General features: G+C 36.2%; 2 protein-coding genes across 8 annotated transcripts in view; one reads left to right on the forward strand and one right to left on the reverse strand.

Annotated features, from left to right (window-relative positions):
• Nucleotides 1–20,218, reverse strand: part of LOC143249230 (uncharacterized) — a 95,011-nt gene that overhangs the window by 65,900 nt on the left and 8,893 nt on the right. Inside the window, exon 4 of one of the 3 annotated variants that reach the window (XM_076498716.1) lies at nucleotides 15,285–15,423. The exons of 1 other annotated variant lie outside the window; for it this stretch is intronic. In XM_076498716.1, coding sequence (XP_076354831.1) covers nucleotides 15,398–15,423 — 26 coding nt within the window. In that variant the 3' untranslated portion in view covers nucleotides 15,285–15,397. Of the gene's footprint in view, nucleotides 1–15,284; nucleotides 15,424–19,720; nucleotides 19,898–20,218 lie in introns of those variants that run through there. One more of the 3 variants, XM_076498714.1, reaches the window with a different exon arrangement.
• On the forward strand, nucleotides 4,558–19,928 carry LOC143249229 (histone-lysine N-methyltransferase SETMAR-like). Of its 5 annotated transcripts, none has more exons than XR_013027658.1 (2): nucleotides 4,558–5,159; nucleotides 18,291–19,928. XR_013027658.1 is itself a non-coding variant. In XM_076498712.1 (2 exons), the coding sequence occupies exon 2, from the start codon at nucleotides 7,671–7,673 to the stop codon at nucleotides 8,169–8,171; it is 501 nt and encodes a 166-aa protein (XP_076354827.1). In that variant the 5' UTR covers nucleotides 4,576–5,159; nucleotides 7,643–7,670; the 3' UTR covers nucleotides 8,172–11,756. The 5 variants fall into 5 exon arrangements, 1 of the variants encoding a protein (XP_076354827.1); XR_013027657.1 differs by lacking the exon at nucleotides 18,291–19,928 and adding an exon at nucleotides 13,148–13,198; XR_013027659.1 differs by lacking the exon at nucleotides 18,291–19,928 and adding an exon at nucleotides 6,886–7,181.

Consider the following 20,218-nt stretch of genomic DNA (forward strand, 5'->3'; position numbering starts at 1 on the left):
TTTCAAGACGCTGACCTTTGTTGGTGATTAGAGTTTCAAGACGCTGACCTTTGTTGGTGATTAGAGTTTCAAGACGCTGACCTTTGTTGGTGATTAGAGTTTCAAGACGCTGACCTTTGTTGGTGATTAGAGTTTCAAGACGCTGACCTTTGTTGGTGATTAGAGTTTCAAGACGCTGACCTTTGTTGGTGATTAGAGTTTCAAGACATTGACCTTTGTTGGTGATTAGAGTTTCAAGACGCTGACCTTTGTTGGTGATTAGAGTTTCAAGACGCTGACCTTTGTTGGTGATTAGAGTTTCAAGACGCTGACCTTTGTTGGTGATTAGAGTTTCAAGACGCTGACCTTTGTTGGTGATTAGAGTTTCAAGACGCTGACCTTTGTTGGTGATTAGAGTTTCAAGACGCTGACCTTTGTTGGTGATTAGAGTTTCAAGACGCTGACCTTTGTTGGTGATTAGAGTTTCAAGACGCTGACCTTTGTTGGTGATTAGAGTTTCAAGACGCTGACCTTTGTTGGTGATTAGAGTTTCAAGACGCTGACCTTTGTTGGTGATTAGAGTTTCAAGACGCTGACCTTTGTTGGTGATTAGAGTTTCAAGACGCTGACCTTTGTTGGTGATTAGAGTTTCAAGACGCTGACCTTTGTTGGTGATTAGAGTTTCAAGACGCTGACCTTTGTTGGTGATTAGAGTTTCAAGACGCTGACCTTTGTTGGTGATTAGAGTTTCAAGACGCTGACCTTTGTTGGTGATTAGAGTTTCAAGACGCTGACCTTTGTTGGTGATTAGAGTTTCAAGACGCTGACCTTTGTTGGTGATTAGAGTTTCAAGACGCTGACCTTTGTTGGTGATTAGAGTTTCAAGACGCTGACCTTTGTTGGTGATTAGAGTTTCAAGACGCTGACCTTTGTTGGTGATTAGAGTTTCAAGACGCTGACCTTTGTTGGTGATTAGAGTTTCAAGACGCTGACCTTTGTTGGTGATTAGAGTTTCAAGACGCTGACCTTTGTTGGTGATTAGAGTTTCAAGACGCTGACCTTTGTTGGTGATTAGAGTTTCAAGACGCTGACCTTTGTTGGTGATTAGAGTTTCAAGACGCTGACCTTTGTTGGTGATTAGAGTTTCAAGACGCTGACCTTTGTTGGTGATTAGAGTTTCAAGACGCTGACCTTTGTTGGTGATTAGAGTTTCAAGACGCTGACCTTTGTTGGTGATTAGAGTTTCAAGACGCTGACCTTTGTTGGTGATTAGAGTTTCAAGACGCTGACCTTTGTTGGTGATTAGAGTTTCAAGACGCTGACCTTTGTTGGTGATTAGAGTTTCAAGACGCTGACCTTTGTTGGTGATTAGAGTTTCAAGACGCTGACCTTTGTTGGTGATTAGAGTTTCAAGACGCTGACCTTTGTTGGTGATTAGAGTTTCAAGACGCTGACCTTTGTTGGTGATTAGAGTTTCAAGACGCTGACCTTTGTTGGTGATTAGAGTTTCAAGACGCTGACCTTTGTTGGTGATTAGAGTTTCAAGACGCTGACCTTTGTTGATGATTAGAGTTTCAAGACGCTGACCTTTGTTTGTGATTAGAGTTTCAAGACGCTGACCTTTGTTTGTGATTAGAGTTTCAAGACGCTGACCTTTGTTTGTGATTAGAGTTTCAAGACGCTGACCTTTGTTGGTGATTAGAGTTTCAAGACGCTGACCTTTGTTGGTGATTAGAGTTTCAAGACGCTGACCTTTGTTGGTGATTAGAGTTTCAAGACGCTGACCTTTGTTGGTGATTAGAGTTTCAAGACGCTGACCTTTGTTGGTGATTAGAGTTTCAAGACGCTGACCTTTGTTGGTGATTAGAGTTTCAAGACATTGACCTTTGTTGGTGATTAGAGTTTCAAGACGCTGACCTTTGTTGGTGATTAGAGTTTCAAGACATTGACCTTTGTTGGTGATTAGAGTTTCAAGACGCTGACCTTTGTTGGTGATTAGAGTTTCAAGACGCTGACCTTTGTTGGTGATTAGAGTTTCAAGACATTGACCTTTGTTGGTGATTAGAGTTTCAAGACATTGATTCTTTGTTGGTGATTAGAGTTTCAAGACGCTGACCTTTGTTGGTGATTAGAGTTTCAAGACGATGACCTTTGTTGGTGATTAGAGTTTCAAGACGCTGACCTTTGTTGGTGATTAGAGTTTCAAGACGCTGACCTTTGTTGGTGATTAGAGTTTCAAGACGCTGACCTTTGTTGGTGATTAGAGTTTCAAGACGCTGACCTTTGTTGGTGATTAGAGTTTCAAGACGCTGACCTTTGTTGGTGATTAGAGTTTGAAGACATTGATCTTTGTTGGTGATTAGAGTTTCAAGACGCTGACACTTGTTGGTGTGTAACATGACAATAGGATTGATAAAATCCTGTTTAGAATGAAATTGATTCTTTACCGGTTTTATTTCGAACGTAGGTTGTTTGGTGACGATTAGTGAGAAGGAAGACATCTTCATACTTCTCGACGGGACTGTTCGTGACCAGAAGCAAGCTACCTAATAATAAAATCAGAACGAGAAAGAAATTTGATATTTAAAGATACTAGTCTCCGTGACAGGCTGATAAAAGATACTTAACGTTCCTAGTCAATATCAGAAAACTATCATAATTAGAATGCATTAGTTGGGAACCATTACTGTTAACGACATTTTTGGCCGTAATTCCAATAATATCTATTCGCTCTGGGTGAAACCTAGTGGTTAGCTTACCAAGATTAGAAATCAAGATTAGACGATTTCTGTTCGAGTTCCATTGCTGAAAAAACAACAAATTCCAGTGTAGATAGGTGGTTAGGCATTCAATTCGTAATCTCAGGGTTACGGGTTTGAATCCCCATCCTACCAAGCGTGCTCGCCCTTTCAGCCGTGGGACGTTGTGATGTTATGGGCAATCTCATTCTTAGTTGATAAAAGACTAGCCCAAAAGTTGGTGATGATGACTAGCTACCTTCCCTTTAGTTTTACACTGTTAAATTAAGGACAGCTAGCGCTCGTGTAGCTCTGTGTGAAAGTCAAAAACCGTTAACTCTAGGGCTACTCTTTTACCAACGAACAGTGAGATTGACCGTGACATTATAAGGCCTTCACGGTGAAAAAGACGAGCATGTTTGGTGTGGCGGGGATTCGAACCCGCGACCCTCGGATTACGAGTCGAGCGTACTAACCACCTAGCTATTCCAGGACAGACAATAATTTTTCACCATATTCGGACATCTTAAGAGATATACATTAGTTCCAAATTCTATGGTAAAACAATGTTGAATATTCTTTAAAATGTACTTTTAAAAATATTTAAACATTGCAGAAAAACTTAATTAATCCAAATATCTATAAAGAAAAATAGGTTTGGTTCTTATATACAAAACACTAGTACAAGAAAGTGCGTAAATTACTAGTTAAGACTAACGATTTGGCAATTTGTTGTTTTTTACGCACATTGCTATGATGACAGAAAAGTGTGCGTAGTTTGTTAAAAACCAATAACTGTCAAGATTTTACTGTATGTAAATTATTAGCCACTGGGCTCACACAACCTTAAATCCGCCACTGCACACTTGGCTTATGACAGCTAACGTTAGTTCAGGACATGTTATATATAACTTGTCGGTGTATGACATACTAGGTTTAATGAAAGTGAACGTTATTTGAAGACATCTTATTACTTGTCATGTGTGACACACTAGGCTTGTGACACAAAATTCAAAAATATGCTATGTAAGTCAATATAAAACCAAAACTAGAGAATAAATGAATTAGTGAAATGTTTAATACATATAATGATAGATGCAGGGTAAATTATTGGTTATAAAGAATGTCTCATTCAAATATTGGACAAATTAAGATAATACGTGTGATAAAAACTGATAACAGTGTCATAATAGTTGTCACACTGAAATAATAAAATAAGAGTTTTATTTGTAAATTATAGAACACATAATTAAGTCTAGACTAAATTGTTTGATGTAATCACATCTTAAGACACCCCACAATGCGCCTTTGTCCAATTTAATAATTTACCAAATAATACCTTCTGCCTATGAAAGCACCGTCCACTTTTGTAAGACCAATGCAGGTAAATATATTAAAACTGTAAACATAAGTTGAGAACAACTGAAATCTATAAGCAGTTCTACGAAAGTAATAGTTTCCAATCCTATATAAGCTTGGTAATAACATCTACTAATAGATCCCTTGGTTACAATATCTGTTTCTAGGAGTGCACCCTCTGTTACTAGTTCGTCGCCTAGCAACACGCTCTATGTTGAATAACCCTTAACTATATTATCACATGGCATCTCCTAGCAACGCATTATTTGATACTACTTCCTAACATAATCGTATCTGGTTTGTAGGACAATGAGATCGTTACACGTGTCACTCTCTGGTGGCGGACCATGAAACACTCGCCCTAATTACAACACCACCTACCGTTAACTTTTTCCGTGAAAGAGTAGTGGGATTGATTGTGGCTCTGTAAACCCCATAACTGAAAGGGCAAGCACGTTCAGAAACGCGGTTTCGAGTCGTGGCCTATAGATTGCGAGTTAGGAGCTTTAATTACCAAACACGCACGGCCTGTATTAAATAAAAACAAAACTATAGATTTATAATTGAATGGCATCACTAGAATTAATTAAACGTTATATGGCTTATTTTAAATATTAACTCTACGTTATAGATCAGAATTTGTTTTACAAGTAAATTATTCGCTTGGAGAATAAACAGTTTAAGATCTTTAGTGAGAAAGCAGCTTATCAATAGAACTTGTCGTGAGTCTAATACAATAATAATTGTTATTTAATAGCTCACATCTTATCTTATAGGAGGCCATAGTTGTAACAGATGTTCTTCGCTATGGTGCAGCTTTCCAAGATGGCCGTCTAAAGAGGGGAGATGCTTTGTTGGCTATAAGTCGAATCATTTTATTAGTTTCAAAGTTTATTCCAGCACGATTTAATATGAAAAAAATACAACAACATTTCTTTTGTCTCCAACGGATTTTCTAGGTGAACGACATGTCACTGCGGGACATCTCCTTCAAAGAGGCTGTGAAACTGTTACGCGAGACAGCATCGCCCGTTCGACTGTTGGTTATAGAAAATCGCTAAACCTTATTTACAACTCACCAGAGTAAGTTATTTAGCAGTCTAAGCTTTTATATAATCTTAGCAACTGTTAATTCAAACTTTTATATGTCTGGTTCCAAAGTCAGGCTTAGCGTTGCCTCCCGCCAACATTACTTTTGAGCCTTTGTCTAGTTCAATACTTTCAGTAATTTTGTTTTATAGGGAGTCGAGGCTAGATAAAATGAAAATTTACACAGAACGTAGTAATATTTTATTATAAGAATTACTACAAGTACTGTTTGGATTAAAATTCAGAATAATGTAAGTCTGAGGTAATATTTTTTCTAAGAATTGCTGCAAGTACTGTTTGGATTAAAGTTCAAAATAATGTAAGTCTGAGTTTTTACGTAACGAAAGGTGATCTTATGAACTTTTAGATCAACCTCAAACATTCTGGAAAATCAATACGCTTATTTTTTATTATAAATAGCTCTTTGTGGCTAAACATTTTACCTTTTATTATGTTTAATTTTTTAGATTTCAAATGTTGTTTTGTTTTGAATTTCACGCAAAGCTACACGAGGGCTGTCTGCGCTCACACGTTGCTTTATTCCACTATTCGATTTGCTTCTATTATTAATTTTATTTAGTTTTCTGCATTTGCAGCAGGTTTTCTTCTGCTGTTATATTTTCTCCTATTATTATGCTTAACTTTTTAGCTTTCATGTATTATTTTCTTCTGTTAATTTATGTTGATATCAGGTTTACTACTTTGTTCATTGTGGTAGTTTTATTCCATTCATTGTTTTATCTGCTTTACTACTTTGTTCATTGTGGTAGTTTTATTCCATTGTTTTGTCTGCTTTACTACTTTGTTCATTGTGGTAGTTTTTGTTTTCTGCTTTATTGTTCATTGTGGTAGTTTTATTCCATTGTTTTGTCTGCTTTGCTACTTTGTTTATTGTGGTAGTTTTATTCCATTCATTGTTTTATCTGCTTTACTACTTTGTTCATTGTGGTAGTTTTATTCCATTGTTTTGTCTGCTTTACTACTTTGTTCACTGTGGTAGTTTTATTCCATTCATTGTTTTGTCTGCATTTTTTTTTTCTATAACTAAATTCATTTCATGTTTTTATTATTTTATAAAGTTTTCAGAAAAGTAAAGCTAACCAGAACACTTTATAAACAAGTATAAAAAATAAAATTCATATAGTGATTAACATGGGCAGTTTTAAAAAAAACTTTGATCAAATAACAATGAAAATTGATACGTCTGGTTAAGTAATATAGTTTATTACGGACGAGCCTCCGATTTATTATCTTATGTATTATGATTTTAAACAGCCAGAAATATTAAGTTAGAAGTTATATGCAAAAACGGCTCGTTTGGGTTGAGAAAATATTTTACATAGAAGAGCGAACAACGTTTCAACCTTCTTCGGTCATCGTCATGACCCTCATCGTCGATGACTGAAGAAGGTCGAAACGTTGTTCGCTCTTCTATGTAAAATATTTTCTCAACCCAAACGAGCCGTTTTTGCATATAAATTTCTCAACAAGTGGGTTTCTCGACATCACTGATAATTTAGAAGTTAATTGAATCCTGGTATTCATTAAATTTATGATATTTACCAACTAGATTGATACACACAGTTTTTTTTCTTAAGACAGATAAATTGAATATACAAACAACAATACAATTTATAATAGTGGTTATTACAAATAATATTTTTAAAAAGTTTACAAACAGTGCTGGTTCTTCTATCTGATCTGGAATTGAAACTTTTAGCGGCAGTTCATGATGAACGAATGAATTCTCTGTTGATATACAGGTACAATTCACTTGACGGGAAGCTAGCTAGTTCTGTTCTTAGCTGACCTTAAAAGATTTATATGCTAATTTTTCATCAAGGAAGATATGTCATGCCTTCATAGAAATACTGATGTCCGAAGTTAATTTTCTGAAGTTGATTGGTTGTAATGTTCGAAATCTGTAAATATTCCTTGTCATATATCTGTAGTTTTCCAATTAATAAACGTTTATCAAATATCAAGTCATCCCGTAAGTGATGTCTGAAAAGCTAATACAGGAAGTTCATCATCATTTTTATCTTTGTAAAAAGCTTTAATGACAAAAATATGTAGTAGAACATGCATAAAAATGTTCAAACAAATAGAAGAAACTAACCCAATACACTTTTTCAGATCATTAATCAAATAACCATTATGAAGATGGATGTGTCTGAGGAGCACATAAGACATATAAGTAACTGGTGATGTCGTCCCACAAACACATTAATTTCATTTAATAGTTTCCCTTTATAATTTAGGTGTTTCTATATATATTTATCAATAAGTTGATGACATCTAATTTGTTTCGACCAGTATATATCAAACCATCCCAAAAGTAATGTCCAAAAATTTAATACAGAAAGTGTATCATCATTTCTTCTTTATATAAGGCTTTAATGACTAAAATATATAGCAGGACGTGTATAGAAATGTTCAGACAAATAAAAGAAACTAACCCAACTCCACTTTTTCAGATCATTAATCAATTACACCCTTATAAAGATGGATGTATCTGAGGAGCATATTAGGCATATAATGCTTTATGAGTTTAAGAAAAGCAATAGTGCGGTAGAAACTACACAAAACATTCAAGGTATTTATGGTGCAGAGTCTCTAAATGAAAGAAAATGTCGAAGGTGGTTTCAGAAGTTCAGATCAGGTGACTACAGCTTAAGTGATTCGCCATGTTCGAGTCGTCCTGTTGAGTTTAATGATGACTTGTTACTGGCTGCACTTGATGAAGATTATGCTGTAACAGTTGAACTAGTACAGAAGTGTGATTTAACCCATTTAACAGTTCACTGTCATCTGCAAGAGCTTGGAAAGGTGTTAGAACTTGGAAAATGTGTCCTCCATGATTTGAGAGAAGCCAACCTTAGAGCAAGAGTGCACATTTGCACTTCTCTGCTCTATCTCGAACATAGCTCACCTTTATTGAGCAAGATAGTGACTGGAGATGAAAGATGGATATTTTATAAAAATGTTAAGTGCCGTAGACAATGACTCATTGCAGGTAAACTGGCTAAAGCACAGCCCAAAATGAACATCCACCCTAGGAAAGTCTTGCTAAACGTTTGGGAGATATTGTTGGTGTGATTCACTGTGAGTTGCTTTCATTCAATGTAATGATTTCATCAAACTTCTACTATCAACAAGTAGAGTGCTTGAATGTTGCACTGAAAGAAAGGAGCCATCCTTTGAGCAGTCATAAAGGTGTTGTGTTAAATCAGGATAATGCATGGCCCCATACAGCAAGGATTACATCTGCAAAGACTGAAGAGCTAGACTGGTAAAAACTTCCACATCCTCCTTATTCTCTAGACCTTGCTACATCTGATTATCATCTATTCCAATGAAGATGTCAAAACTATTTTCTCTGTATTCTTTTCCTACAGACCCTATGAATTTTACAGAAGTGACATTCAGAAGCTTGTGAATCGTTGGCAGGAAGTAATGAATAATAATGGAACATACATTATTGAGTAAGTAACATTAAAATCGCTTGAAATACTTTCTCTTTTTCTGAACCCAAAAATGGGACATTACTTATGGGATAGGCCCGGCATGGCGAAGCGTGTTAAGGCATGCGACTCGTAATCTGAGGGTCGCGGGTTCTGATCCCCGTCGTGCCAAACATGCTCGCCTTCCCAGCCGTGGGGGCATTATAATGTGACAGTCAATCCCACTATTCATTGGTAAAAAAGTAGCCCAAGAGTTGGTGGTGGGTGGTGATGACTAGCTGCCTTCCCTCTAGTCTTACACTGCTAAATTAGGGACGGCTAGCACAGATAGCCCTCGTGTAGCTTTGCGCGTAATTCAAAACAAACTTCTTGAATCAATGGACTAGCATTTCTAGTCTGATGAAGTTGCTTAATCCCAGAAATGTTACTATGATTCCACTCTGTAAGGCACAGGAGAAGTCTTAATATAAGTCATCTCCAATCTGTTGAGAGACAATGGTCAGGTATCCTCAGACATTACTGACATCCTCAACACGTGCCTCAAGTACTATAGCTGACTATATTCGGCTTCGACTGTGGGTGAGGATATTTGGTGAGACATCATTCAGTTCTTGACAACCCTTAATCCATCACGGTCTGACGACGTTTTGAAACCCATTACACTAAATGAATTTTGGGTGGCTATCTGGTAAGTGTCTGGGACTGGATGGCTTACCAGTGGAATTTTATCACCATGTATGGCATATTACTGGGCCCCTTTTCATTAGACTTTTTTAACTACTGTCTGACCCGTGGGTCCATGCCTTCGGGTACGCTGGATGGATTAATTATGTTAATCTCTAAGGATCTCTCCCAGTCCAAAGATATGGCATACCATATCACTCTTGAGTGTGGATGGAAAGATTATTTCTGAAACCCTGTATACCCATTTCAGTGTTGTCATGCCGTCTTGTCCTTGACATTGAAATGTGTGAGGAAGAAGTATCCATCAAAACTTGGTACTTCTATATGACCTGTTACATTATATCACGGACAGGAGCATCCCTAAAATTTTTGTGTCACTTAATCAGAGTAAGGCCTTTGATTGAGTTACCACAAATATTTGCGGTACGTTCTGGAGAGGTTTGGTTTTTAATCCAGCTTATGTACGAACTTTCTATACGTCTTCTTCGAGCATGTTCTTAGTGAATGGATACTTGATGCCCAGTTTAACATCTGTCAGGGTGTTCGTCAAGGACGTCCATTATCGCCATCTCTTTATGTGTTAGTGATCGTACCTGCTCTCTCATCTGTATCACTAAGTTTCAATGTGTGGCCTTCGTTTCCCAGGTGGGGCATCCATCAAGTATGTAAGTTATGCAGATGATATGAACTGATTTCTAGAAAACCAAACATACCTGGGTTCAACAAGGGCGATTGTTAACAAGTACTCTCAGGGTAGTGCAGCTCAGCTCAACTACACTAAGTCTAGGGCTCGGGAGTTGGGCAAGTGGGCCTCATCTGCAGATACTCCATTTGATTTGGCATGGGCTTCCTCTCCAGTTAAGTGTTTTGGGATTCCCTTCATTGCGAGTCCTGAGGCTGCCTGTGTGAAGATGGTATAACGTGTCAGTTTGGCAGTTCAAGATTGTTACAGCCCTGCTAACTTGTTTGACAGAAGCGGTGAAGAGGAGGCTTCTCCACTTGTTATGGTATCTTGGCGAGATACTTCCTCTGAACGACTGCTGTGCGCGAGCTGTTGAGTGACATGTCTGTGGAGTGGTAAGACTGAGACAGTGTCTTTAGTTAAGCCACCCTTCATGAGAGGAGTGGACATCCCACGTGTGTGGACCGAGTGCCTTTCTTGTCCACCACTATATGCTGTCTCTCTTGGGAGGATCATCCCTGTAGCCAACTGGCTTATTTCCTGATTGGTTCAGACATTTTTGTGTTTCACCGGGCTTGAATAAACCAATGTGTTTTAATTCTCCCACTTGGTATGCTGACACTGTTGCAGCGATCAGACGTTGTCACGCTATGCCACGTGATATTCCGGCAAATTCCAATACTCTCTGCCGTCTGCTTCCTCCAGACTGTATTCACAGGATAGAGCAACACCACCCCGCTCTTCCATGGAATGTTGTGCCATGTTGATATTTACATTCAGGGTTTCATGACATTTTACCGGTGAGAGAACGATTATACCTGTCCAGTATCAGTGTCGCCGAGTCATGTCATACTCAGGTATAGTGTCCTTTACATGTTGGTCCTTTGTTGGACATCGGACGGAAGAAGGTGGCTCACCTTTTCCGTGTCCCATCGATCTTGGCTGAGACCGTTTTGATCACTTGCTGATCCCCGTTCACAGTGTCCTGGCCTTTACCTTTCACATCCCCATATCAGGGTCATCTGGCTTACCCGCACTCAATTCCTTTTTGAGGGGGCTCCAGTGTTGTTCTGTAAAATAAGACCAGATACAAACTGTTATTCCGCCTTGATGCGAACTATTAGTTACTGAATCGGAGGGACTCTTTATCATTGTTGGTGCCCGGACGTCTCACCGGTGTGCACGCTTGAGGGTAGCGGAATCAGACTGATTTTCTAGATTGTCTGTTCTATGTAATTATTGTTTATTTGTATTTTCATAATTTTTTTTTATCTATTTTGTGTGTACATTTTTGTATCCTATAATTTTTTTGTACATATTGTATATTATGTGGAATGTTTGTTTGTATGGCTGTTTTTTGTAATTAAATCCTTCTTAATTTTTGGGTTTTTAAATTTTTTCTTTAAGCTTTGTATTTCATTTTTTTCTGTAATTCTCTTTAGTCATTTGTAATTTTCTACTTTCATTTCTGTTGTTTGTTTTTTGGATTTAGTTACTTGTACATATCAGTACATATTGTTTTATGCGCCGATTCATTTTTTAATTTAATATTTAGTGTATATATGCATGTGTGTATACATATCTTTTTTTCTAATTTCTCCTTTTGTAATTTTCGTGTTCCCTTACATAGCTGTATGTACTGTATATTTATATGTTTTTGTTATTTCATTCCATATCATTGTTGTACATTTTTGTATACACTTGGTGTTTTGTTCCTTGTATTGTTATTGTGTATAATAAATTGAAAATCTGGAATGCTAACTTCAAGAGGTAAGTTTTATCTTACCACCAGATGTCAGTACCTTTCATTTTTATTTATTTATTTATTTCATTTTAATGTTTATATTTTTCTTATTCTCTCATGGGAGAGCAGTCACCTTCCCACAACAGGCAGTGAAGGGTGATACAGATGTGGGATGTTGAGCACCCACATCTCACTCTTCTAATTTCTAATTTTCTTATGTGAGACTAGCGAATTGAGCTGCAATGTGGGTCCTATTTCAACAGTCATTTCCAAAATATAGGATACATTTTATAATCTCACGTTGTAACACGTACTCTAGAATCACTTTTTCGAGAAAAAAAAATGTGCAGCATATTTTTTTTAATTTCATGCAGTGTGTTTTGGTTTACGAATTGAATATTGTATGGTTATAATATATATATAATTGTTTTAATATTTACATATTTTCCACTAGTTATTTTTTTCATTAGAGTGGTAATATCATAATGGTTCCTATTACATTGTTTTACCTGTAAATAGATGTTTAATAATTAGTTAACACTGTTTCATGGATCTGTTACTTATCTAATAATTGCCACCAGGAGGTCAGATTGGCTGATTGACATACCATTATCACATTTTATTTATAATTAATATTGCAATGTTCTGTCTTTCTTTGTTCAAACCTCTTATTCTTCAAATAGTGAACCCTGTACGAACTTATCTGACACAATAGTTACACTTCACTGTCAGATTTACTCACTGATTCGAAATGCAGAGTTTGTTTTAAGGGCAACGGGACATGAACTTTGTAATCCACAGTCTTGATACGTTAACCACTAGAACAGTTTTCTATAGAGACCGAAGAAATTGTGTGTATAGTTTTGTCTCTTGTAGAAATGTTTGTTTCGTGAACGAGATGCTGGTAGGTTAAGTTACATTTCATGGAAGCAGACATGCGCATAACAATTAATTAAAGACATTTTAATAAATTAAGTCTGTGTTGTAGTACACATAAGAAAGGCATTGAAACTAGAGAACAAAATAGAATAAAAATAAATCATCTGTATGAGGTTCTTCCTGTTTCACAGATGACCACATAGCTCTTTTAAATACACCTGTAAATCATCTCTATGAGGTTCTTCCTGTTTCACAGATGCTCTATTAGCTCTTTTAAATACACCTGTAAATCATCTCTATGAGGTTCTTCCTGTTTCACAGATGATCACATAGCTCTTATAAATACACCTGTAAATCATCTCTATGAGGTTCTTCCTGTTTCACAGATGATCACATATTCACCTGTATGGATCTGTGAACTACTTTTAACCATTTTTTGTAGCTTATAATATGTTTCATCTCAACAAAATATTATCAAAAGATTTGTTTTAATAAAATAACAGATGATTTTGTTTATTTTTTGTTTCAGAGTTTCACACAGGCAACACTAGGGCATTTAGGTAATACCGTTCCTACTTTTGACTGATAGTCCCAACAAAATATTATCAAAAGATTTGTTTTAATGAAAGTGGCTAGACATCATTAAAAAGTGGCGCCATCTATTGCGCTACCATTTGATGATCGAATAGTGAGATTTGACTGTCGTACACAATACACCTATGACGCATGAAATTAGGAAGCCTCTTTGGTGGGTAACTGTAACGAACCGTGAATTGTTGGATTCACAGTCCGGGTTTTGTAGTAGCTGTTCTAAACTCAGGCTGATATTTTACTACAACCAAATCTTCCAGTGACCGCTTTGACATTAAAGTCACATGTATGCATACTTTCAACCAAATATTAGTGCTAACTGGTTACAGAACAATGATAATGACCAATACTGAACTCTACAATATCATATATTCCTTATGGTTTTTGCTTGTTTGAAGTTAAATATTCGAGTAATGTGAATGACAAAACTATCTTTTCACCCGAGAACTCATTCAAGTGCAGTTTGTATTCTTATAGGTGAAAAAAACTACTGCTTCTTTTCGTAAGTAAAATATTTGATAAGAGTTGAAAATTTAGGCTTTGGGTCAAAACTCCTCAATATAGAATTAGTTATTTGACAAAAGATCAAACTGTTAATTATTTATTATAACAAGAATAAACTGTGAAGAATTTCTATAGTCATTAAAGCCCTCCAGAGGGGGGGGGGTCAGTATTAAATTGTTTTTGTTTGTTTTTAATTTCGAGCAAAACTACTCGAGACTATCTGTACTAATTTAGCAGTGTAATACTAGAGGGCAGGCAGCTAGTCATCACCACCCACCACCAACTCTTAGGCTACTCTTTTACCAACGAATAGTGGGATTGACCGTCACATTATAAAGCCTCCACGGCTGAAAAGGGTGTGACAGGGATTCGAACCCGTGATCCCCAGATTACGAGTCACATACCTGAACCCACCTGACCATGCCAGGCCCAGTATTAAATATATAAACTGGAAAGTTAAAATCCTTGGTTAGATTCCTGCTAAAACATAAACGGTGTTATATTAATATTGTCTTTAATTGATATTTTACCAGTGATCTTAAAGAAATCTGTTCGCTTTTTCAATTTATGTAAAACTTCTGCTGTTCATTCATCAAACAAATTTGTTTAGATAAAACAAAGTACTGTAGAACAAAAATTATATATAAAACAAGCTTATTTTGTTGTTTTACAGGTTTACCAACCAACTCTCCCATAACCAGGTTTATAGATAACCAACTCAACAAAACTCTCCCATTACCAGGTTTATAGATAAAAATAGATAACAAGCTTATTACGTTGGTTTATATAGGTTTATAATAACCAACTCTTTACCAGGTTTATAGATGACAACCAGGTTTATAGACAACCAACTCTCCCATTACCAGGTTTATAGATAACCAACTCTTCCTCCCATTACCAGGTTTATAGATAACCATTACCAGGTTTATAGATAACCAACTCTTCAATTACCAGGTTTATAGATAACCAACTCTCCCATTACCAGGTTTATAGATAACCAACTCTCCCATTACCATCATCAGGTTTATAGATAACCAACTCTCCAATTACCAGGTTTATAGATAACCAACTCTCCCATTACCAGGTTTATAGATAACCAACTCTTTCATTGCTATCATTTATAGATTACCAGGTTTATAGACAACCAACTCTCCCATTACCAGGTTTTATAGATAACCAACTCTTCCATTACCAGGTTTATAGATAACCAACTCTTCCATTACCAGGTTTATAGATAACCAACTCTCCCATTATCAGGTTTATAGATAACCAACTCTCCCATTACCAGGTTTATAGATATTTGGTATCATTTGTTTGAATAACTTTAAATTATACAACTGTTGATCATTTAGTATACATCATAAATCAAAGACATTGAAGTAACTTTTCTCAAGTTAATTTTCTTCGTATAATCCTTCTCTAGTGGCAGTAATTAGTCTTTTGTAAATCGAACACACTAATCTCATAAAGGGTTACCCATGGATGTAGTTCCAGATAACCATCTCTGACCAGTGCTTTCTACGTGTAGTGTTAAAATATATATGGATTTTACATACCATCACTGTGTTCCAAGTTAAGGTTCAACATCCAGGATTACTCAAGTAATTAATATCACCCGCCAGTACAGCGGTATGTCTATGGATTTACAACGCTAAAATCAGGGGTTTGATTTCCCTCGGTGGGGTCAGCAGATAGCCCAATGCGGCTTTGCTATAAGAAAACACACACAAACATTTAATAAAGTCAACACCACAACGATGTTACTAAACTATAATGCAATCAACTGTGGTATTTTATTAAGACAACAATGTTAGTAAACTATAATACAACCAGCTTTACAACCAGTAATTTATAATGTTACATAATACAACCAACTTTAGTATTTTATTCAGACAACAATGTTACTAAACTATAATACAACCAACTGTAGTATTTTATTCAGACAACAATGTTACTAAACTATAATACAAGCAGCTTTCATATTTTATTGAGACAACGATGTTACAAAAGTAAAATACAACCAGCTTTCTTATTTTATTAAGACAGCGTTGTCACTGAACTTTTATGTAACGTTAGCACTTTTGTAAATAATGCTTTCGTTTGAGTTTCTGAAACTGTTTGTATCACTCGTAATGTAACTGCTGGGTTTAATTATAGTCACAGTGTCCATTGCTGTAAACAGTTTTTGAGTATGTTGTTTTGTAAATCTTCAAGGTGAACCCTCAGTTTGAGACTTACATCTTTAATCCCCAGTACAATATTTGGTATATCATTTTTGGTGCCGCCAAGACATTTATCAAAGTTCTTATTTCCAGTATATATTTTCAAACAAGTCAAAATGAAGAGATAAGTTTGTATTTCCCTTTCATATTCTCAGCAGTGATAAATCTGTTTGAAGAACGGGGTCGTGAGATCCTAATGTAATACAGCAATATGCTATTCTCTATCACACACAAGTGAAATCCTAATGGAATACAGCAATATGTTATTCTCTCACACACACAAGTGAGATCCTAATGGAATACAGCAATATGCTATTCTCTATCACACACAAGTGAGATCCTAATTGAATACAGCAATATGCTATTCTCTATCACACACAAGTGAGATCCTAATGGAATACAGCAATATGCTGTTCTCTGTCACACACAAGTGAGATCCTAATGGAATACAGCAATATGCTATTCTCTGTCACACACAAGTGAGATCCCAATGGAATACAGCAAGATGCTATTCTATGTCACACACAAGTGAGATCCTAATGGAATACAGCAATATGCTATTCTCTATCACACACAAGTGATATCCTAATGGAATATAGCAATATGCTATTCTCTATCACATACAAGTGAGATCCCAATGGAATACAGCAATATGTTATTCTCTATCACACACAAGTGAGATCCTAATGGAATACAGCAATATGTTATTCTCTATCACACACAAGTGAGATCATAATGGAATACAGCAATATGCTATTCTCTATCACACACAAGTGAGATCCCAATGAAATACAGCAATATGCTATTCTCTATCACACACAAGTGAGATCCTAATGGAATACAGCAATATGTTATTCTCTATCACACACAAGTGAGATCCTAATGGAATACAGCAATATGCTATTCTCTATCACACACAAGTGAGATCCTAATGGAATACAGCAATATGCTATTCTCTATCACACACAAGTGAGATCCTAATGGAATACAGCAATATGCTATTCTCTATCACACACAAGTGAGATCCTAATGGAATACAGCAATATGCTATTCTCTATCACACACAAGTGAGATCCTAATGGAATACAGCAATATGCTATTCTCTATCACACACAAGTGAGATCCTAATGGAATACAGCAATATGCTATTCTCTATCACACACAAGTGAGATCCTAATGGAATACAGCAATATGTTATTCTCTATCACACACAAGTGAGATCCTAATGGAATACAGCAATATGCTATTCTCTATCACACACAAGTGAGATCCTAATGAAATACAGCAATATGCTATTCTCTATCACACACAAGTGAGATCCTAATGGAATACAGCAATATGTTATTCTCTATCACACACAAGTGAGATCCTAATGGAATACAGCAATATGCTATTCTCTATCACACACAAGTGAGATCCTAATGGAATACAGCAATATGCTATTCTCTATCACACACAAGTGAGATCCTAATGGAATACAGCAATATGCTATTCTCTATCACACACAAGTGAGATCCTAATGGAATACAGCAATATGTTATTCTCTATCACACACAAGTGAGATCCTAATGGAATACAGCAATATGCTATTCTCTATCACACACAAGTGAGATCCTAATGGAATACAGCAATATGCTATTCTCTATCACACACAAGTGAGATCCTAATGGAATACAGCAATATGCTATTCTCTATCACACACAAGTGAGATCCTAATGGAATACAGCAATATGCTATTCTCTATCACACACAAGTGAGATCCTAATGTAATACAGCAATATGCTATTCTCTATCACACATAAGACACCTTTCTTTTAACACCTTTCTTCATTTTCAGGAGGCTACTATTTAGAATACCTTGGTGTCTTCTTCAACTACCATCTCAGCCGAGCTTAGCCTTTTCTCCTTTGCTTGCAAATTGTGGAGTGCAATTGCTGTAATTTTAATAGCAAGCTAAAAATTAGCTAGTCTTTATGTGAGTCTTCAGAATACAAACAGTGATCTTTCTTTACCTTTGTTTGGTAGTAATGATAATATTTTACAGTCTAAAGTTTTGGAAATAATTATATGAAAATGAACTGCACTGTAGTTTAAACTGTAGTTGGTTGTTATGTAATAAATTTAAAGTGCAACACCTATAAAAATGCAAGCAATCATACTCTCTTCAGTTGTAATGGTAATAATCCCCTAATAGCTCATAATACTGGAGATTGGCTAAGAATATTCTATGCAAAACATTGTGGTTAGGCTTTCTATTTTTGTAGAATATGGTATGTGATACTGGTGTTGTTAATAACAAAAGTTGAGGTAGAAAACTAAAATGAAGTATTTTAGTGTATATTCTTTATGTGATAGGTGAAGGTTGAATACAGATCTTTTCACTGTGTTACCCCAGCTGGAAATGGATTAAGAGGAGCTACTCTTCAATGTAGAAATGGAATCTCAGTTCCATGCTGTAAAGGTTGCATGTGAGGGTCTTCCTCGTTCAATTTAACATATGAGGAGCAAGAATTGTGCTGAAGGGAAGAGCATAAAATTGAAAAACACAATTGTGATGAACAAACTGTATCAAATGTCTAGAGGATGGAGCAATCAGGATGTGGTCATCCACAGTTCAGGTGAAAATGGCCAATGGAGAGAAAAGAAATCTTCTATCTAAAATTATGGAACAGCCAAAGATCAGTTGAAGGATAATAGGTGTTACTGGACACCAGCCCATGGTCTTCTTAAGGAGCACAAAGAGACAAAAGTAAAACCCAAAAAAAAGTTTTATACTTCCTTGACAGTATCTTTGGCCACAAGATCTTTTATCACATCCTTGAAAACAAAGATAGATTGTGGGTCTGAAGGAGTAGAAAATAAAATGAGAAGAGAAAAAAATGAAGTGGAAAGAAAGAAGGTGGATGAGAACTTGTAGAATTAACATGTAAGTGCAGAAGAGTGACAAACAGATGTGTGAATATTGGGCATGACCAAACAGGATAGTTGCTGACAAAAAATGCAACAAATCTGACACTGAGTAGTGGGAGGACAGGAAGAAGGGGAAAGTTTCAGAGGTGAAACAAATATATTAGAATAAACTGAGTCTGTCAAGGAACAGCAAGGCTGTGAAAGATGAGAAATCAGAGAAAGTAAATAAGGCTGATGCCAAGCTGCTTTGGCCCATGGACTCCAGAGAATTAAGAACACCACTAAAGACATCAGGTCAAAAAAAGGATAAGAAGTAGGTAGTCATGCAATGGTAAGGAGTGTATCCTGACCAAACAGGTCTCAACAGTAGAACTAAGTAAGTAGAGTACAATATATATGTAAAAATGGCTGGTATGGGTTGAGAAAACTCTATGTTGTTCGCTCCTCTACATAGAATTTTCTCAACCCATACCAGCCATTTTAACATATATATTTTTCTCTACAAGTGGGTTTTCTCATCATCATGAATCAAACAGGGTACAGGTCATCATGGTCAAAAGAGGGGAATAAATCTCTAAAAATCATTCTGAAGCACAATGAAGTACCTCAGACATAAAGTATAGAAAGGAAAAATACCATAGAAGGGTGCAGAAAAAGAAATTGCAAAAACTGGGAACTAAAGAGCTAAACAGAGGAGAAGGGTTCACTCTCTAAGCAGATACAGATCTCAAAAACAGATAATCTAAAAAAAGGAAAAACAAACAGTTGTAAGTTAGGACATGGAAGTGTGAAGGTCAAGGCATGTGGGAACATATGCAAAGCTATTCAAAAAGAGGAATCAGCATGAACTCTACTGTCAGGTGAGGTAGAAAGCATTAAATAATCACAAGGATTATAATTATTGAGCAAAGAACATGATGATCACAACACACAGGTTGAAGAGAATGAAAGCAATATGATGCATGATGGATTCCACAAAATGCTGTACAATGGTAGCAACCTCCTCCACAATAAACAAGCTTCCCCACAAAATGCTGTACAATGGTAGTAACCTATTCCATAATAAACGAAGTATAAATAAAACTTGTGTGCATAACACATCGCCCATACAAGACATATTTGAAGTAATTATTCCTTGAAAATTCAGGACAAAAAATTAAAGCTTTTGTAACAATAACAACAACCAAAAAAAAGCAAATCAATGTTTCATAAAGAAATAAAAATCTCATCCAATTCAACTCAAAAAAGTTTTAACAGGTCTGCTGAGGAAATGAATGAAGTTATCACGAGTGCAAGCATATAGGGGGAATTTACTGCACATGTATGTTGTGTTGCCCTCCTTTTGTTGGAGAACTATTGTTTCATGATGTCAT

The sequence above is a fragment of the Tachypleus tridentatus genome, chromosome 4 (genome assembly GCF_004210375.1).
Source record: "Tachypleus tridentatus isolate NWPU-2018 chromosome 4, ASM421037v1, whole genome shotgun sequence".
NCBI lineage: Eukaryota > Metazoa > Arthropoda > Merostomata > Xiphosura > Limulidae > Tachypleus > Tachypleus tridentatus.

Excerpts from the sequence above, each read along its gene's own strand:
- LOC143249229 (XM_076498712.1), top strand. The coding sequence starts at position 7,671 with ATGGATGTATCTGAGGAGCATATTAGGCATATAATGCTTTATGAGTTT.